The sequence below is a fragment of the Nannospalax galili genome, unplaced genomic scaffold (assembly GCF_000622305.1).
Source record: "Nannospalax galili isolate Female #2095 unplaced genomic scaffold, S.galili_v1.0 scaffold1272, whole genome shotgun sequence".
Classification (NCBI taxonomy): Eukaryota; Metazoa; Chordata; class Mammalia; order Rodentia; family Spalacidae; genus Nannospalax; species Nannospalax galili.
Genome location: NW_008332402.1, coordinates 1,691,415 through 1,710,648, shown reverse-complemented (window position 1 = coordinate 1,710,648; position 19,234 = coordinate 1,691,415). Strand labels below are relative to the sequence as shown.

Here is a 19,234-nt window from a genome sequence, read left to right as displayed (position 1 = left end):
GTTCCTGTAGTTATGTCTGGATACATACTCACTTATCAGGGCTTGGTTCTAGGATCCATATATGAGGGAGAACATATGTCGATTTTTTTTCTGAGATTGTGTTACTTCACTTAGTATAACAGATTCTAGTTCCATCCATTTACCTGCAAATTTCATGATTTCATCTTTCTTTACTGCTGAGTAAAACTCCATCGTATATATGAACCACATTTTTAAAAATTGTTGTCTCCAGGGGGTTCCCGCTTCATAAAGGAGGAGATGGAGGCCCCCTGAAGAAGTGCCTTGACTACAATGCTATAGGAAGAAAACAAAACAGGAGGAAAACTGAGGTGTAAGCATTCTGGGAAACTAAGTTTTCAAACGTGGCTATGATATGCTCCAGACCCTGACATAGGTGGTGAAGAATGAGGCCAGACTTTTGCCTTCAGTCCCAGCCCTGCCAACACCTGATACCTGTAAAACTGGTGAGAAACTTTTTTTTACCCCTCCTGTCGCTACCAAATTTAGTGCTTGAAAAAGTAAGGAGGAAATCATTGCATTAGCCCCAGCCGAGGTTTATGCTGGCAGGTATTCATAAACGTGTAACTTCTCCATTCATCTCTGCCAATGCGCTTCAGTTCTGACCTGCTACACCCTGCTATTTCAGGACTGGCCCGCCCTGGAGTAGAAACTGCCAATGGCTTGATTTGCGCCAAATGATTTGGGGGAGTCGTGTGCTCTGGACAAACAAGAACGTTAAGTGACTGGCACTCAAAACAAAACCAAGCCTCCTCTGGTCAAGGGTGATTCGATTGGGATTTGAACCTGGGTCTCAGCAAGGTTAAAGGCTCGTCTGTCCACCCTCTGTACCACCTGGCCACTTTGCTCCAGTCTCCTTTCCAAGAGAGCAAGTTTTACTACGGCTGTTTATGCCGTCTGAATGCAGTCCAAAAGCATTCTTCATCAGCCAAAACATACTTTTAAATAATGTTAAGTGACCAACAAAAGCAAAGAAATTAAAAGTTAATCGTGGGATCCCGTTGCTACAGCACCCCACTGTGGTTTTCTGCAAAAAACAACAGAAGATATTCTGGGCCCCTCCAAGCCTGAATTTCTCCGTAGAAATAACTATGAAAACTTAAATCGTGACAGAGTCTTGCTCATTAAAAGGCTTCCCTTGCACCCCAGGGGCAGGGGTGGAGAAAAAGGGCCTGTCCCAGCCTACAAATCAGCCCCTTCCTGTTCTTTGCCACAATAGGATTCCACTAGACACTGATCCTTTCATTAGCTTTCTCACAGAATCCAGAAGCTTCCACCAGTTCCTCAACCCAATTCATTCAGGATTGGGCATCTTGGAGGCTTCAGGTTATAGCCTCCAGGGTTCCTTGACCAATGTCACCAAAGGCATGCCCAGAACCAGGTGGTAAAGGTCATTGGGCGGAAAGCTTCTGTGTCCCTGAGCCTGCTGCGGCAAGGTAATTTCATTTCAGAAGTGTCCTTACACCTACTGACCCCAAAGAGGAGCTAATCCAAGAACAGAAACTCCAGAAGCCACTTTGGAAGGAGGAAAGGACACCAGGTTCCAAATTGGAAAGGGAGCCCTTTATGGAAGAACCTGCGGCTAGATTTTGTGGGACTTCTTGTGCGCCTGACCTTGACCTTATTATATTTAGCTTTGAAAAAAATTAGTGGAAGTCGAAAGGCTAAGCAGTACTGGGTTGGCTTTCGCTGGTACTTTGAACTACACCTTCCTACGGGACTCTAGTTCCCATGTGACATTTGAACCAAGCACTGTCCCTCCCCTCCAGAGGCAGCTTCTCCTCCTCTCCTCTCCTGACAGATGAGCACTTTCATTTTATAATGTTGATTACCTTTAGCCCAATGCTTAAAGCCCCTCTTGGACCTCTAATGAGAAGAAATGCTGGTCCATAGCATGCTATTGTCCGAGGCTCATAGAGGCCACCTCCTGGGTAGTTGTAGGATGCTTGGGTTGAAGTTATTTCAGGACTTGGAGAACCTTTGAAAAGCATCTATTCAGCCCTCTTAGTGGATGCAGGGCCATGCAGGTGGGGGTGTCCTGAGGGGTCCCAGCTCTCTACATAGTAAACCTCTGAGGGGCAGAACTCAACATGTCGCCTCTCATCCCGTTTTTCCTACAACTTCATTGTTCTTTATCTTTGCAGGCCTTGCCTTTTCTGTTTGATTTTTGCTTATGAATTTCACATATAATTCCTGCATGCTCACTCATCCAGGAAAGTTGTAAAATACTTAATGGAAATCTAAGATAACCGGGAGGAAGCTAGAGGCATTTACAAGTTCCTCCTGCAGTTGGTCATAAAAACATTTGCACAGTGTATTACAAAAATGTACAGTGCCCAGGACCATGCAGTAACACGGTAAGTGCTGCATCTGTTGAACAAATAAAGTGGAATCTTTCTTTTTCTGACATAAATCAATATAACCAATATAGTAGATTATATATCAGGAAGATAATGGCTACTTCTGGGGGATGGGATAAATGATCAATTTCATATTCTTTTTATCAATTTTTCTAAATTCTCAGCACTGAAAATAGATCTCAAAGAAAAAAAGCAATAAAACTTATTTTGGAGTAATTTCTTACAGCACTTTGAAATACTCGCTATTTCTAAATGTAAATGTTAACGTATTAGCAGATGGTTTGGGATGATTACTATATTTGCATTTTCTGAAGGCTGCTTTCTAACTTCGGCACTGTATTAAATGCCCAGTGAACATAAGACCGTATGGCTATTATCTCCATTAATAGTAACAAAGGTTTAGTGGGCTTCAATGATACTACTAAATAGTCACAGCTCCTAAGTCATAGAACTGAGATTCTAACCAAGATAAATCACATAGAATCAGGTCTTAACCTTTGGCTAGACTGTTGCTACTTCTTAGAAAAAATTCCTTTTAGAAAATCTATCCAACATTCTTAGCCTGGTAAATGTAAGAGAATATGCACACACTAAGACCACACTGCAACATTTCTGTATAGACTACATTTGGAAATTTTTGCAAAGTTAAATTACAGTCAAAAAAAATTTTTTTAAGGTCAACAGGGAGGAGGAGAGCAGGTAAAAGAAGGTACAGCTTTGATAAAATTAAACTCACATAAGCTCTTCTCTTCAATTATCAAAAGCTCGAGTCAGAGCTCAACAGGTTAGGACACCATGAGTTTGAATAAAGTAGTGATTTCACACAACTGCTGTATTAGTGGTTATTGATTTGTTCTGAAAGCATTCTAGCATCCCTCGACCCGCTGGGCTGGGTGGCTCTCATCTGCAACACTGTCATGGCTGTCCGCCTGTCATCAAGGCACCAACTCATCTCCCCGTAGTTTCAGGGTCAGCAGTTCCTGCTATTGAAAACCCAGCCTTTTTTCCACGGGTTTATAAATAGGTTGTTTTAAGTGACCCTGAGCTGAAACCAAGCTTACAAGGTGTCAGGCTAGATGCAAGTTTTCTGCTCGCTGAAGCTTTAAATTCGCCAGACCCGATTTCTAAACACAGCTTAGGACCCAGCCACTAAAACAAGTTTTAGTTCTAACAGTATTCCTTTTGAAGTCTCCATCTGCTAATGAAATCCAACACTGCAAGTTTAAAATATGAGGTTTTTACTTAGGGAAGAGGTGACAGAGGACAGGGAGGGCTAAGGCAATAACGAAGTAGGCTCAGTCAAATCCAGCCAACCAGAACTCCTACTTAAATGAATTCTGAAGATGAAGGGCCTGCCTGATGCTCCCAGGAGAAAAAGGCAAACGATAGAAAACAACTTACATCATAGATTTACTTTTTTTTTTTTAATCTTCTAAGCTATTTCCTAAAGTGAACAGAAATTTTATGTGATGGCACTTTTTAGATTTACAGCTCTGAACAGTGATTACTACTGATCTATTCACAAAGACAAGAACACATGATTTCAACATAAGCAAATATACACTATGCTTATGTCGGGGGAAAAGGCACTTTATAAATAATGTCAGCATCCAAATCAGAGTGAAATTTATCAGTGAAATATCATTTTCTGATGAAGACATTCAATTCTAATTATTAAAATTAAATAACTGCCACTGAACATTTCTGGGTCAGATATTTTCCTCTGTTAATCTGCTTTAACACTAAGGACACCTCTTCCAAACACTCCTGTTTCCATTTAGTGGATGAGAACACTGAGTCTGGAAGTTAACTTGCTCAAAGCTGTTTGGCTAGCAAGTTGCATAATAAGATTTCAATTCAGGTCTGGCAAATTCATAAGGTCTTGTGATCTCATGAGCTTACCCCCTGAAGCTGAGGCATAAACCTCAGCTTTACTGTAAATGAGGTCTGCTAAATTTTCTACATTACTGTCTTCCCTCATTTTGTGTAAAAGTGACACACGTGGATTCTAGTTAATTTTCTACATGAGCGTTGCAGGCGTGAGCTTCCTATACCTTTTTTTTTTTTTTTTTTTTCATTTTTATGTGTGTGGGTGTGTATGCACGTGTGTGCCCATGGACTTGTGTGGGTGTGCATGTGGAGGCCTGAGGTTGATGTCGGGAATCATCCTCAGTCACTCTTTGACCTCATTCATGGAGGCATGGACTCTCAATCAAACCCAGAACTTGCAGATATGGTTACTCTTGCTAGTGAGCTTGCTCTGGAAATCCCATCTCTACCATAGGAGGCTGGTGGCCACATCTGCCCAGCATTTAGATGGGTCTCTGGGAATCCTAACTCTGGTCCTCAGACTTGCCTGACAAGTGCTTAACTGCTGAGCCATCTCCCCAGGCTCGCAACTGTTTTCAGTAAGACACTGAAAATGATGTCCTTGGATCTTTGGTGTCATCCCAAGAGATGCTGGCTGAGACACCGACAGTCTCGAGGAGACTAAGACCGAAGGTATCCTTGAGGAGGGTGCCCTGCACACTACTTACAACCCAGCACTATCGTGGGTGTGCTCCACCACAGCGCCCCCTCTCGGTGGAGAAGCCTCCTGCACCGAATCACACACAGAGGACCTGGTTGTATCAGCTTCTCCCAGGGGTCCATGCACAGGCAGCTTACCTTCATGTGAGATTTGAGATTGTCCTTGCGAGCACACCGGAATGGACAGAGCGGACACTGATGACTTTTTAAACCTGTGTGAATCACCATGTGTCGCTTCCAGTAACTCTTCCTTTTTATAACCAAACCACATATTGGACATTGGAAGGGTTTTCCGCTTTCTTCTTCTGAGGCTTGGAAGAGGGAGAGAAAAAAAAAGGAACATTAAGGGAAACAAAGAGGCACAGAGCACCTGGAAGGGAAACAAAGAGGCACACTGCACCTGGCGCTGACGTACACGTGTCACTATATAAAAAGCACGAAAACTGACTTGGGTTTTTTTCTTTGGTGATTCTAAGATTGTAACCATGGAGAACATGGTTCACGGCTGCTTTTCTTTAGGTTGAAACCCACATTCGTTGGGTTCCATTTGGTTCTCATCCTGCCTGTGACAGTCTTACTTCCAAACACCATCATGTATGAAGAGGGCATCTCCAGATGAGCCTGATCCAGGCACCCAAAGCCAGGGAATCCTGAATTCAGGAGGTAAGCCTGAGTCTGTGTCTGAATTCCCCTTGGAAATGAGTGAGAAATCGAGGTAGTTAAATAGAAGAGAATAACATACCATTAAACATAGAAAACCGAACAACTAACAGAACACACACTGGCCTCCAGTGGAGACAAATTTCAGGATCCCTACTGCTGACTTGTTTACTTGGCCCATGGAGACAGAGGCTGCTACCAATTTAGCCATCAGGGGGCCCTCAGGTCAGGTTGTGGTTTTTTTTTTTCTTATCCTCTTATGTCTGTCCCTCTGCTTACCTCTAACAATGTATACTGCCTTTCTCTGATCTGCACACGGCCTGGCTGCCTGTAGTAGGGAGGGACACCCCAGGCCACCACTAACGCTTGCAGCATTCAGGGAAGCAAACAAATCAACTGCTTCCTCCGAGTGCAGCGTAGTTCTCTGTCTCCTGCACCATTCCCCCAAAGAAAGCATCTCTGTTCTGACACTGTATTGCTAAACTTCTGGCCCATCAGCTCACTTCTGCAACTTGGAAGTATGAGGAATACAAACACGTACAGTTGAAGGCTTGGGGTTAGTTTTGTTGTTTGTTGTTACTGTTGTTTGTTGGTTTTGGGGGGGATGGGGGTCGGTCCTGGGGATTGAACCTAGGCCTATTCTACCATTGAGCTGTACCCAGCTTCTTTTTACTTCTTATTTTATTTATTTGAATCTGGAATTCACTGCTTTCTAGGCTGACTGGCCAGTGAGCTCCAAGGATCCTCCGGTTTTGGCCCTCCCAGCAATGAGATTATAGGCATGCACTGCCACGCCCGGCTTTTGCAAGGGTGCTGGGGATTCAAACTCAGGTCCTCATACTTATGCAGCAAGCACTCTACTTACTGAGCCTTTCTGCCAGCCCCACCCTTCCCTTTTAAAAACGCAATTTATGTGTTAAAGAAAGTGGGTCATTTGTCTTGAGGAATTCTTCACACTCTAAATTTGGCCAATTGCATCCCTGAATGTGTTTGACATTTTTTTTCCAGTACTTCAATTTCTGATAAATTGCCAGTTAGTTAGAGGCTTGGTTAAGTTTTTAGGACTAATTCACAGCTGTCATATCAGAAGGCATGGAATAGTGACCTCTGGCCTCCACAAGCACCGGCACACGTGTGCACACACAAGCACCCACAAAAAGGAATTATGGGTAAAAAGGAAAAAGACTTGAGAGATATACAAAAATAAATGCAAGTTGTGAAGCTTATTTGGATCTTGTTTAAACCAAACACTGGTAAAAGACACTTCTGAGACGGGAGAGTTAATTGTGGGATTCCATAATACTATGTAGCAATTGCCGATTCTGTTAAGATGGGAAGTGGAAGTGTGGCGATTGTTTTCAAAGTCCTTATCTGTTGGAGACACACAAATATGGAATGTTTACAAGCAAACAGATAAGATGCCCTGGATCTGCTTTGAAATACTTGAGCGAGAATGAAAACAGGGGCCAAGTGGGAAGAAAAGCAGGAAGCAAACGACCATAAGTGCACTGATATCCTTTTGTTTGCATGAAATTGTCCTGGACGCACACCTAAGACACCTCTACGCTGCAACCAGTGCAGGAGTGTGAACTGAGGTGAAGTCAGCATGTGGGACTGTGTCTCTCTTTCCGGTCTTCTGTACTATTTGAGTTTTTAAATACGTGCATTGCTTCTGTGATTTTTAAAGGAAAGATTCCCAAGTATATACTTTAGGATAATCTCACTATTTATTCATTGAGTCAACTCAGTTTCTACACGCCATATGGTCAGGTTGGGGGATTCAAAAAAATGCAATTTTATTAATATAGGTATGAGTGATATCAGTTGGTTTAACCAAGCAACTAGAAAAGGCATCTTCTAACTGCAAAGATGCCCTTCAAGGCTGGAAAGTCTACTTTCAGTGTGCTGATTGGCAGGGGTAGGCACTGAGGGGTTCCTTCTGCTCTGCGGGCACACATCATTCCCTTGGGAGTGCCCATACTGTCCCTGCCGTCTGTTTTTGCTGAGTATCTGGGCTGATCTGATCGCACTCCCAATTTCACTTCTCATTTTGTAGACTTCATTGTCTTTTCCCACACCCTGATATCTTGGTCCCAAGGCCAGTATGTTGCACAACAGACTGGAGAGAAAGGCCTGAATCAGGCCTCTAGGTGAGATTATTGTCATGCAGTAGAGAGAGAGAAAACGATAATGATGTCTGTTCTGGGTCAGAAGAACATCAAAGTAATAAGCAAGACACACACAAACACACTGCTACAGATCCCTATCTTAGGGAAGCGTTTCCCACTTTTGAAACCGGAAACTGTAATTTTACAGAACTGTTGGAGAAAGAAAAGAAAAACTGAGACATGAGACAGCCTCCACAGGCCAGCAGCATCACGGTATACCACAGGAACGTGATTAGAAAGCACTAAGAGGAAAAATGAACAGTGCCAGATTGCAGACTCTGCTATCATCGTGCCTTGCCTAATGTGCGCCACAGGTCCCCTGATCTGTTACCTCCCTAGCCCCAAGCCTAATCACCAATTCTGTGTTTCAGGTGTTTTGCAATGCATTATCTTATACCAGAATCTTTCCGGTACCATCCGTTAAATGGTTGTTGGCATGTAAAAACCCAGTTGATTCCATAAATAAACAATTCCTAAATATATCAGCACTCCACATAAATCCATTTATTTCATGCTGGAGCTATGCTGCCTTAGTTTTAATCAGTTTACTAAAATACATATGAATTGTGTACAAATTAGGGTGTCCTTGGATAGACTGGGGAAAAATAATGCTCTATGAAGAGAAACTGACTGCAAAATTTCAATTCTTTAACTATTTGGAATTTTTTTACGTGTGTACATATGTGTACACATATGTGAGTGTGCTTGTGGAGGCCAGAGGTCAATGTCAGGTGTCTTTCTAAATCACTTTCCACCTTTTAAAAAAATTATTTTTATTTTATGTGTATGAGTGTATTTCCTGTATGTGTGTAAGTACACCCATGTCATACAATGCCCTCAGAGGTCAGAAGAGGGCATCGAATCCCCTGGAACTGGAGTTACAGACAGTTGTTAGCCATCATGTGGGTGCTGGGATCTGAACCCAGGTCTTCAGCAAGAACAGCCAGTACTCCTAAATGCTGAGCCATCTCTCCAGCCCCTCCACCTTATTTTTTTGAGACAAAGTCTCTCACTGAACGTGGAGCTTGTCCACTCACTAGACTGGCTGCCAGTGAGCCCCAAAGATCTGCCTGTCTCAGCTTTCCCAGAGTTGGATAACAGGTACACGTTCTTATGTGGATTCTGGGGGATGAAACTAAGGTCCTCATACTTGTACAACAAGCACTTTACGGACCGAACCATCTCCTGAGCCCCTATTTGGAAATTTTAAGCTATCATGACAGGAACGAAGAAAACAGAAGCCAAATGATTAAAGTCACCAGAATGCACCAACTGATTTTCAAGCTGAGCCAGTAATCAACTTCTGGTAACATTTGCATTTTTACTTATTCAAGGAAGAAATTTCACATTTTAGTAGGATACATTCCATGTGTACATGATATCGTAAGTGACAGAGGGGGCTAAGAATGCAGTCTATTTCATAGGCCAAAACAATTTTCAGGGGACTGGCAGCTGTAAATTTTACTCAAATTTAGACCCTAGGGAAACACGACCACTTCCTCAGAATGAACCACACATTCCTGAGGCAACAAGACTGCAACGTTCATAATTTTACCTAGTTTACAACAGCCTGGTAAACAACTTCCCTCAAATATATCACTACAAACAAAACTAAATTCCACCCAGTGCTAACAGACCCAGTGGGACAGAGAGCTGCTAAACCGCTCCTTTGGAGAAAGCATGTTCTCTTTACAGATAATAATATCAGTGGACTAGAAGACAATGGAGTAGCTAAAACGGCTGTCACGCTGTAAATGGAAGCCCTTGGTAGTGGTAGGTGAAGTGTGAGGAATGAGGATCAACTCTAGGCACGCCCTCCCAGGCCCAAACCCAGCGTCAGAGCAGATGCAAGTAACAGCTGTTGTGGCGCAAAGAATACGTAGCTCAGGGCCCAACCCAGCAAGGGATGGTTGCTAGAGCTTTGAGGAAATAAAGTCCAGGAACCCACTGTGCAGTCCAGCTTTAGATGGTCAAACTTTAGATGGTCAAATCCAGCTGCAGGGAAAAAAAGAAGGGAAAGAGAGGAGGGTGATGAGGGTTTGTGGCTGAGGTAGTTGTCAGGAAGGTCTTGTCTCCAGTACTCCGGACGGTGCTAGCACAGACACACAGTTCAGTAAGTGAGCTCGGCTGTAATGAGACTAAGTGAAAAGGGCTGGGCTGAGCGAGTGGCGAGAAAGGAAATGAGTGCTGGAAATGGAAGGGAAAGAGGGAAAGATGGGGCAGGCTGCAGGTAAGCTCCAACTGAGCCAGCATCAGCCCAAGAGTGCATGCTCTCACATAGTATACAGAGACGTGTTCTGGATGAATGGATGGATAAGTAGATAGATGATCGTGCACTTACACCTCAGCTATTTCCAAAAGTGAACTAGGAGCAGCTTATATGAAAAATGCATCATTGGTGACTTTAATGATCCACACTGAACTATCACGATGGGCAGGTTCTGCACAAAGAAGAGACAATCTGAGGGAAGTTTGACAGGAAACTTTAAGAAGCCATTATTTAATTCAAAAATGAAGGCAAAAGATATGCTTGTTTGGGAGTTACTGGACGGTTATAAAATCAGCAGTAAGTAAATTCAATGTGTATTATAACAGGGAGGGATCTTAATGACACTGTTAAACCCCTTCGTTTGCAGATGATGAAACAGAGGTACAGTGGATTGCTTGAAGCCCTGCTAGTTAGTGACAGGGACGAGAACAGAGCCTTATCTTTTAATTTCCAGTTTGGCATTCTGCTCTGTTGTCCACACATAAATCCAGAGCAACAAAAACAGGCCAATAATAATAATAATAAATCGTGAAAGGTTTTATGAGTGCAGGTATTACTAAAATGAATTAAAATTTGTAGCCTTTGAAATGAAACATTTCTAGTTAGATCCTATGGTGACAGTGTGCAGAAAGTCAAGACAGTTTGTGGGTGAATATGGACACAGCCCTTACCATACACAGAGATGGCACTCAAGATGCCAGGTGACAGGGGATGTTGCATAACCCTGCAGCACCATCCACAACACACTGGTCCTACAAACTTTGTTAGGACGTTGCCTGTGCAGGATAACCCACCTTCTTTTCCAACCATATACATGGCTTTAGATCATTTTTTTATTTTGTTTTTTGAGCCAGGGTCTCAAGTAGCCCAGGGTGACTTCCAACTTGTTATGTAGCTGAGAATGACCTTGAATTGACTGACCTTCCTGCCTCCACCTGCTGGATTTACAGGTATTCACCACCAAGACCAGTTTCTGTGTGCTGAGCCCATGGCTTCATGCATTACGCAACAAAAATATCAACTGAGCTACAACATCCCCAGCCTGGATTTTTATCCTTTAATGGAATTTCTTGGGCGTGTCTCTCAAAACAGCAATGGCTAGGAATGTTTATCTGTTATGGATACTAATATTATCAATGCATATTTAACAAATATTCAACAAGACTAAGAAAGAAATTTGAGATGTTCGGCCACTAGACATTTAAGTCATAAAATATTTGAGACTAGCAACGGACACTTCTAATTCTTGGTTAAAAAGTGAATTTCCTAAGCAAGTTTGTATATGTGATCATTCTCAGATTAAGACCATAATAAGCCTGGATATAATGGGAGCATCAGGAGAGGTCATCTCTTTCTCTGGACTTTGTATGCTTTTGCAATAATTTTAATAACACCCCATAAATACAAAAGGAAACAGCAGCCAGAAAACAGAAAACCCTTATGGACTGATCCTGCAAATAGACTTTAGCTGCCAGCTTCGTGGGACCTGGTTGCTTCTAAGTTTATGTAAATTTTATTCAGTACGAGATGATATGGCGACCCTCTCCCTGGAACTCTCCTTATTATTTCTTTTAACCAGGAGCCTGGTATCCTGGGACCCACTTTGGCCTTCTACAAAAAACTTTGTCTTGAAAATCAAAACCATTTCTTTTATTCTTGGCTGCAAGAGAACAGTAGCTTCAAAGAGAATCGAGTCAATGTGTGACATTTATCTTTATAGCAGACGGACATCATCTTCACTCTATCGTGTCCCCTTTCAGAAGAGTGGTATAGCATGTGCTGGGGGCGCAGGTCACATGAAAGAAACCTCCCTCTCCAGTGTGTCACGTCTCTCCGGAGGGGTGGAAAGGCTACCGAGTGCTGGACTCTCAAGGAATTAAATACACCATGACCTGTCAACAACGGAATCCTGCTCAAAAAAAGAGGAAGAAGGCCAGACCTAAAAGAAACTGTTTTTTTTATGCTTCGGACTCCCTTGACCTAAAGAAGGTCAAGCAATGCTACTGTCTAAATTACTCAAGACAGGATCGGCCTCCCCAGCACACAGCTCTTGGGAGCTCTAGAATCAACTTATATATCCTTTTGTAACATTTTGAGAAACAGCTTTTCTTTTTTTAAAAAAAAAAGCGGGGGGAGCCCTGCTTGAAATCAGGATGGTGTGTGTGGTTCACTTCAGTGGTTCTTTTTCTTTGGGTGGGGTGGGAAGAGTGAAGTGAGCATTATTTGCTTATTTAAGTCATTAGGCAACAGAAATTCTTTCCCTGCTATGATAAGCCAGTCCGTTTATTCTTCTTTTTTTCTGATATAGGGTTTCATGTAGCCCAGGAGAGCCTCAAACTCATTACCTGGTCAAGGATTACCCACTTCCTATCCTTTTACCTCCACCTCCTGACTGCTGGAATTACAGACATGTACCATCACTCCTGGTTTAGATGGTTCTGGGGATTGAACCCAGGGCTTTTGTGCATGCTAGACAAGCACTCTATTAACTAAGCTATAGTCCCCCCTGCCCCCCACCAATGGTTCACTTATTTTGAATTAAACTGATTTACTTCTAAGGTGAAGGGGAAAAGGTAATAAAAAGAAATGCTTAGAAACCTGAGTGCGGTTCTTACCACACTCCCACAATGCTTTCCAGGGAAAGCCAACTTACACCAGAATCCTGCTGCCAGGTTGCCAAGAAACGAACAATATAGTGAGTGGAAGAGGGAAGAGGAGGAGGAAGAGGAGGAGGAAGAGGAAAGGAGGGAGGGCCAATGGAGAAGACACACCTTCCCTTCCACTTGGACAGTAAAACCAGTGATCCTGAGTAAGAAGAAATAGTCTCTCTGTGATATAAAGATAAATAAAATGAGATACTCCATGAACTTCCAACCTGTAATGCAGTGGGCTGGAAAGTGGTCACACTCACTTTCTTGAAGAGTGCGGGCACACCCTCTTACTTCCAATCTATGCAATAAACAGAACTTGAATGAAGGATGTGCACCCACATAGACCCACAAGATTTTTCTGAGGAACAATTCCAAGTTCATGTTTTCAGATCCTTCCTCTCACATGCAGTTGTAACAAAAACTGAATAATTTTTAATACAATTCCTTCATGAGTGGAGCTGTTTCACCAAGCCTTGGATTGCAAACAGGGATGTGAAAAACTCGGAGAAAGGTCCCACACAAAACAATCGGTAGAAGAGTTATGCAGCCCAAATTCGAGCAGCTTTCTTTTTCTTTTTTTTTTTTTTTTTAACATTTTGATGTTTGTTTATTTTTTCGTTTATTTACTTGTGTTTATGTGTTTGTGTGTGTATGGGGGGGCACATGTGGAGGTCAGAGGACAACTTGTGGCCGTCTGTTCTTTGCTTCCATGGTATGGATTCCAGTGCTCAAACTCAGGTTGTCAGGCTTGGTCAAGTGCCTTTACCTGCTGAGCCATCTTGTTGGCCTTCTCTCAGCTTTAGCTTTGAAAGTTTTGAATATCCATTGGTTAAAATATGAAATGTCTAAGCAGCAGAAGAGATTCAGTAAAAAGAAAGGAAAAAAACTATTTCTTCTAGATCTCCCACATTAAATTCTAGTGAGAAGACCATACAGATGCTAGCAAGGATTAAGTGCATTTAAACTAAAAAGGGAACACATTTCCGGTCGGGCCTCTCCCCTTTCCCACCCTAGAGCACACAACGAAACAAAAAGTTGCCCTTGCACTGGAAGCCTGAGACTTTTTTTCCTGCCTAAATGCCTCTATCTGATCATTTCTGTGAAAAAGTATTTCATAGTTCCTGTGTGTTACAGCTTAGACCACGTTAAAACGGCACAGTGTGCCTGCAGCACAGGGCTACAGTGTGCTTTCAGGAGACCTGATTTTATCAGTCACTTCTTCCTAAGTCTCCAGTCAACGATCCTTTATTCTTAAATTTGAATAAGCTTTTCCAAGTAACTATGCCCAGATTAATGCATAATGTAAACACCATTCATGAATTTATTTATTCAATGAGCAGAAAGGGGGGATATCCGTACAACATTTGACGTACAGCCTCGTCTCCCTCGGCCGCCCCCCCCAAAAGTAAATGGCTCCAAGGCAAGAGTTATTTATTCTGTTGGGAAATTACCCAGCATCCTCTGCTCTTCTCGATTCCTAATTTTACCCATTTCTCTCCTTTTCACCTTTCGGTGGGTAAGAAATGAAACCCAGCAGGGATAAATGCTTGGGGACTTCAAGGACACTTGAGACCCTCAGAAGTGAGCAGTTTGCCTCACTCAAGTCGGCAAAGCCCCAGACACCCATTTTCCTTGTTCTATTCTGCTGTCCATACATTTTGTTTTTGAAATAGGGTTGTACTATGAAGCCCAGGCTAGCCTAAAATCCGCAATTCTTCTGCCTTAGCATCCGGAGTTTGGAGATTACAGGCATGCACCACCATGCCCAACTTGTTTATGCAAATTTTTGTTGCTGTTTTACATTTATTTCTGTGTGTGTGTGTGTGTGTGTGTGTGTGTACTCAAACATGCCACACTGTGCACGTGGAGGTTGGGGGACAACTGTCAAGAGTTGGTTTTCTCTTTCTACCATGTGGGGTCTGGATATTGAATTCACATCATCAGGCCTGGTGGCAGGTACCTTCACACTGAGTCATCTCACCAGTCCTACGCAAGTTTAAATAATTGTAATTATGGCACCTAACTCATGCTGTATCTTAAATGGTGATTGGTCATATATTTCAAATTGATGTTAACTATAATCATTGAGTGTTTGCCATCCCAAAGCACAAATACTTAACAGTTGTCGGGATACACACAATGGTGGTATTTGTAGTGATGAAATGTACTTCCTCTTCCGGTTTTACAGGATATCCTTAAGAGACCTTTGAAATCTCATATCTCTATCCCAAGAAGAGAGATTTATCACAAATATGGTTTTAGGGCAAAGCAGTGCCCAACATCCGGTTGCCATAGTAGGAGCTGCAGCAACGAAACCCGTCTTTCAGAGGATTTGATTGTGAGTACCGAAGCTCCAGCTGACAGGGACTTCTTGGGAAAGACCATCTCCACAGCTCACATTGCCACACGCAGTCACCTTCACCATCGGAATGGGTTTGAACAAAATGAAGCATTCATAAGAAATGCTTGCATTCTGTTTGACAACAATTTTTTAAAGAGTTCTTATTTGATAAGAAATTACCAGCGAACAGGGTAAGTGAACAAAGCTTAAATCCCATAAAAAAGTAATGAAAATACTAACATAAAAGTGTACGCCATGATAAATTAGGGCAGTTACTGATTATACAAAAGCCCATTTGTGGCAGAAGCAGCGGGGCTTCGCCTTGTGCACTATTTCACAAGCAGTGGGTTTTTTCCTCTGTGCTCGGTGACGGCTTGCTCTCTATCACAGAGATGCTTTGATCTTTCCCCATTAAACGTATCTGGTATAGACCTAGCCTGAACTTGGTAAGGGGGGAAAATGCATGAAAGGGAGGGAGTTCTGTGTGTCTCCAAGATTATTCATTACTTTTCAAAACCGCAGCTATTTGTGAAGGCTTTGTGTAACACACACATCAAAGATTACTACGCTTCCCACCTTAAGTATTTTGTTGTGTCCTTGCTTTTCTATTTCGGCCTCCTCTTACATGGGGGAAACTCGACCAAAAAGGCGAAGAGGAAGATAAGGCAGGCAGTTTACCGTCAGAGACCTACGACATGACTGAACAAGATTGCATACCTGAATTGGAGGGCTTGGACACTCTTCCCTTGGGGACTGGGAGTAACAATAATTCCAAGGACTGCGGCTGTGGAGGCGGAGGCGGTGGCGGTGGCGGTGTGACTTTTTCTGGCTTCTTCTCAGAAGGTGGTAGTGGGAGAGGGTCCTCAGGCAACAGGGATGTTCTCTCAGCTAGGAGACTGCCTGCTGCCCTGGCAGCCACCTCTTTCAGAAGGGCCGCAGAAGAGGTCATAGAGGCCAGGGACAGGAAAGAGCTGGCTGGAGGTGGGTGCTCCTGACCCGGAGTCAGACTTCTTTCACTCACTTTCTTAGACAAGGCTGCCAACGTGGAGCTGGCGGACTGGGAGCTAAAGGGGGAGGAAAAGGACTCAAACCGCAGGGTCTCCTCTGTCCTGGACAGAGACTTGTCCTGCAGAACAGCATTGGCTGCAGCTTTCAGTTTGAGGATGGCCGAATCCGGGGACAGGCCACAGGTGCTGGTTGAGTTCGGCAACCATTTACCTTGATTCCATATAAAACGGTTACTTGGAGTGTATTGGTCATTCTGATCCTGCTTCTCAGCCAGTTTCCTGGCCAGGACACTGAGCTGCTGGGCATGGTGGGAGGGCGGGGAAAATGACAGGCCGGAGCCAATGTTCACGGGGGACTCCACCCTGCCATTGGCTGTGGCTGTGGCATCAAGTTTGAGGGACCCAGCTTCCAGCAGCCGTCTCAAGTTGCTGCTCAGGGGTTTATTGGAACCTGGTGGGTCATCGTCACACAAAGAGGACACTCCAGGGGAAAGATGGTCTTGACACTGCAGCGAGTCTCGCAGGACCTCACCATCAAGCGCCACCAGCTCCAGCGTGTGGCTACTGGGGGTGGCACTTCCCAGGGAGGTGTCGGGGGACGTGGACTGCTCTTGGATCCGGTCCTCCAGGGACAGCTTATAGTTCTCCTGGACTTCGCCATAAGAGGCTTCCGATGGAGTCTCTGAAGAGTTCGCATACCAGTGTTCTCCTTCGCTGAGCTCTCCCTCGGCCTCGTCCTGTCTACTAACATCTGGGGGGAATCAAGAAGACCAGGTTACTCCCAAAGTGAATGCCCACCTTGTCTGAGGCACTCAAAGGGGGCTGGTGACATGTGTTCTCTTCCCTTCCACCCAAGAACCACACAGAAGACAGCACTCAAGAAAGAGTACCTGGAAAGAGTCAGGTGCTGATTCACAGGTAAACACAACACGCTAAACAGTCAAAGGCACAAACATCCCACATGCTACGAATTCATCTTTCTAGTGGTGATTCAGGATAAGACGAACTAGAGAAAGAAAAGGGAAAAACAGATCTGGCGAAGTGGTTGGAGGCTGGAGAGATGGCTCAGCGTTTAAAAATGCTTACTACTCTTCCAGAGGACCCAGGTTCGGTTCCCAGCACCCACATCAGGAGGCTCACAACTGCCTGTAACCCCAATTCCAGGGGACCGGACACATGAGCATGTGGTGAACATCAACTCACAGAGGCATACACACATACACATAAAATTTTCAAATACATACAAAAAAGGAAATAGCCAGATGAAAAGCCTTTCTTTTCCATGATTAAGGACAACAGAATAAAGATGGAATCCTTGGGAAAACCAAGTGCCAGGCTCTTGAGGACGGTGTGGAAAGTGGAGAGCAGCCCTGGCAGAAGAACGCAAGCCTCGACCACGAGACTCAACTCAGTGGGAAGCTGCTTCCCGTTTCCTAACCCAGTGACCTCGGGCAGGTCACCTAAGTAATTTGAGGTTCCCTTTCCTCTAGCAGAAGATGCAGGGGTTTTTTGTTTTTTTTTTTTAAAGCTGTTCTGAACAATACCTACTGAACTCTCGTCACCAGTTCTTATGAAGTTTAATTCTAATAAGCATGTGACCATGTTTTCAAAACAGAATAGTACTCCATAAAAATCAGGTCTCATTAGCAAACACTTCGCATTACTGACTTCTTGAGTGATGGCATGTTCCATGTTATGCATGCCACTTGTGTGTGAGTGTTCTGATTTCAATCTCCAGCTTGCTTGCCAGTGTACTTACAGGCAGTAATTAGGGATTTGCTCCTTCCCACCATTACAAGTTCCTCTTGAGTTATTTTTCCATCCATTAATACATTGGTCCACCACCACCATGGCCCCCCATGCATGGGTCGGGTGGGACTTGACATTCCAGAAGCATGGTGAGCTCTGCCACATTTCCATCTTGGCTCAGGATATTCATCTGGAAGACCTTTACCCTAGAGAAGCTGACAGTCCAAATCTACACAACCTTCTGTGCCCAGCTCCAAGGTTCCTTCCTTACAATTGTCCCTCAGTCAGAATTAATCTCCCCACTCATTCAACAAGTAATTCATGCCAGGCATTGTTCTAGACTGTTCTAAATTGAATAGTAGGTAAGAGGCAAACCAATTTTAGAGTGTGCGTGTGTGTGTGGGGGGGTGCTCATTGAGCTGGTGGCTTATAAGCAAAGACATAAAGGAGATGGGGAGCCCACTAGAAAGATCCACACATACAGACGGCGAACCACTGTGAGGTGGCAACGTAGCTTTCTTCAGTAAGGAACCCCAAGGAAGTTTCTAAAGAGCTGGCATGGCAGAATGCAGAGGTGGGCCTCCGAGCAGAGGAAGGAAGTGTGGTGTGCATGCAAGGATGTCTGTGAATGAGCGTGTGTACACTGTGACACAGCACTACTACGCTAGGAACTACCGAGGAGTCTTTTACACCTGGCAAAACGGGGGCGTCCTGGAGGGCTCTGGGCAGAAACAGGCTGCAGGTGAAGCACGAGACCACCTACGCGACTGAAACCAGAAGGATGGAAGTGGCTTTACTCAGGTGACAGCACGCAGCCAGATTCCAAGCATTTTTTAAGTGCCCTGCCAACACTATGTTTTGTTGACACTGACTTCACATGGTTCTAAGTCACCTATTACCAGCTTCTCTTCTAAAATGGTGCTCCTTGGGGGCAGGATGATGCTCAGTTACAATATTCCCGCCTTGAGCCCAGCACAAGGCCTGGTCCCCAGCAGTTTCATCAGTGTTGAGGAACTGCGCCCAATTCCTCCCTGTGCTAGCTCTGCCACCATCACAGAAATAGGGAGAACTAGCAACACACGAGCTACAAGCTAATACATTGATCTTCCCGTGCTATTTAGAGAGGAAATGTCACAAATGACAAATTCGCTTCCACTAAGGTAAAGTTCTGCAACTCCTCTCCAAGATTCTTTATTAAGTTATCAAGAAAATGTAAAATATCAAATGGAATTTGCTTTTCAGAAAAAGGCAGATAAAATTGAATTTTCTCTGTTAAAACCAGTCTGATTCCTCACCATTTGCCACATTTCCCTTTTCCCGGTTGATTTCCACATTTTTCAACTGTCCTGAAATTGTTGGTGACCCTGACTCCTCATCTCCCCAATGGCTTCAGGAGGTGAGGGTGCTCGTGACCAAACCCAAGCAGTCGACATCAATTCCAATGAGAGCTACCTTCGTGTTTCTTTCTCTCTCACAAACCAC

The 19,234-nt window shown here is 43.9% G+C and overlaps 1 protein-coding gene across 7 annotated transcripts in view; it reads right to left on the bottom strand.

Annotated features, from left to right (window-relative positions):
• The window catches only part of Znf827 (zinc finger protein 827), a 190,043-nt gene that overhangs the window by 138,092 nt on the left and 32,717 nt on the right, over nt 1–19,234 (bottom strand). For all 7 annotated transcript variants that reach the window (XM_017796736.2, XM_008827476.2, XM_008827475.2 and 4 more), the window contains exons 2-3: nt 15,714–16,754; nt 5,046–5,218 (exon numbers count right to left, since the gene is read on the bottom strand). In XM_017796736.2, the coding sequence (XP_017652225.1) occupies nt 5,046–5,218; nt 15,714–16,754 (1,214 nt within the window). The remainder of the gene's footprint in view (nt 1–5,045; nt 5,219–15,713; nt 16,755–19,234) is intronic.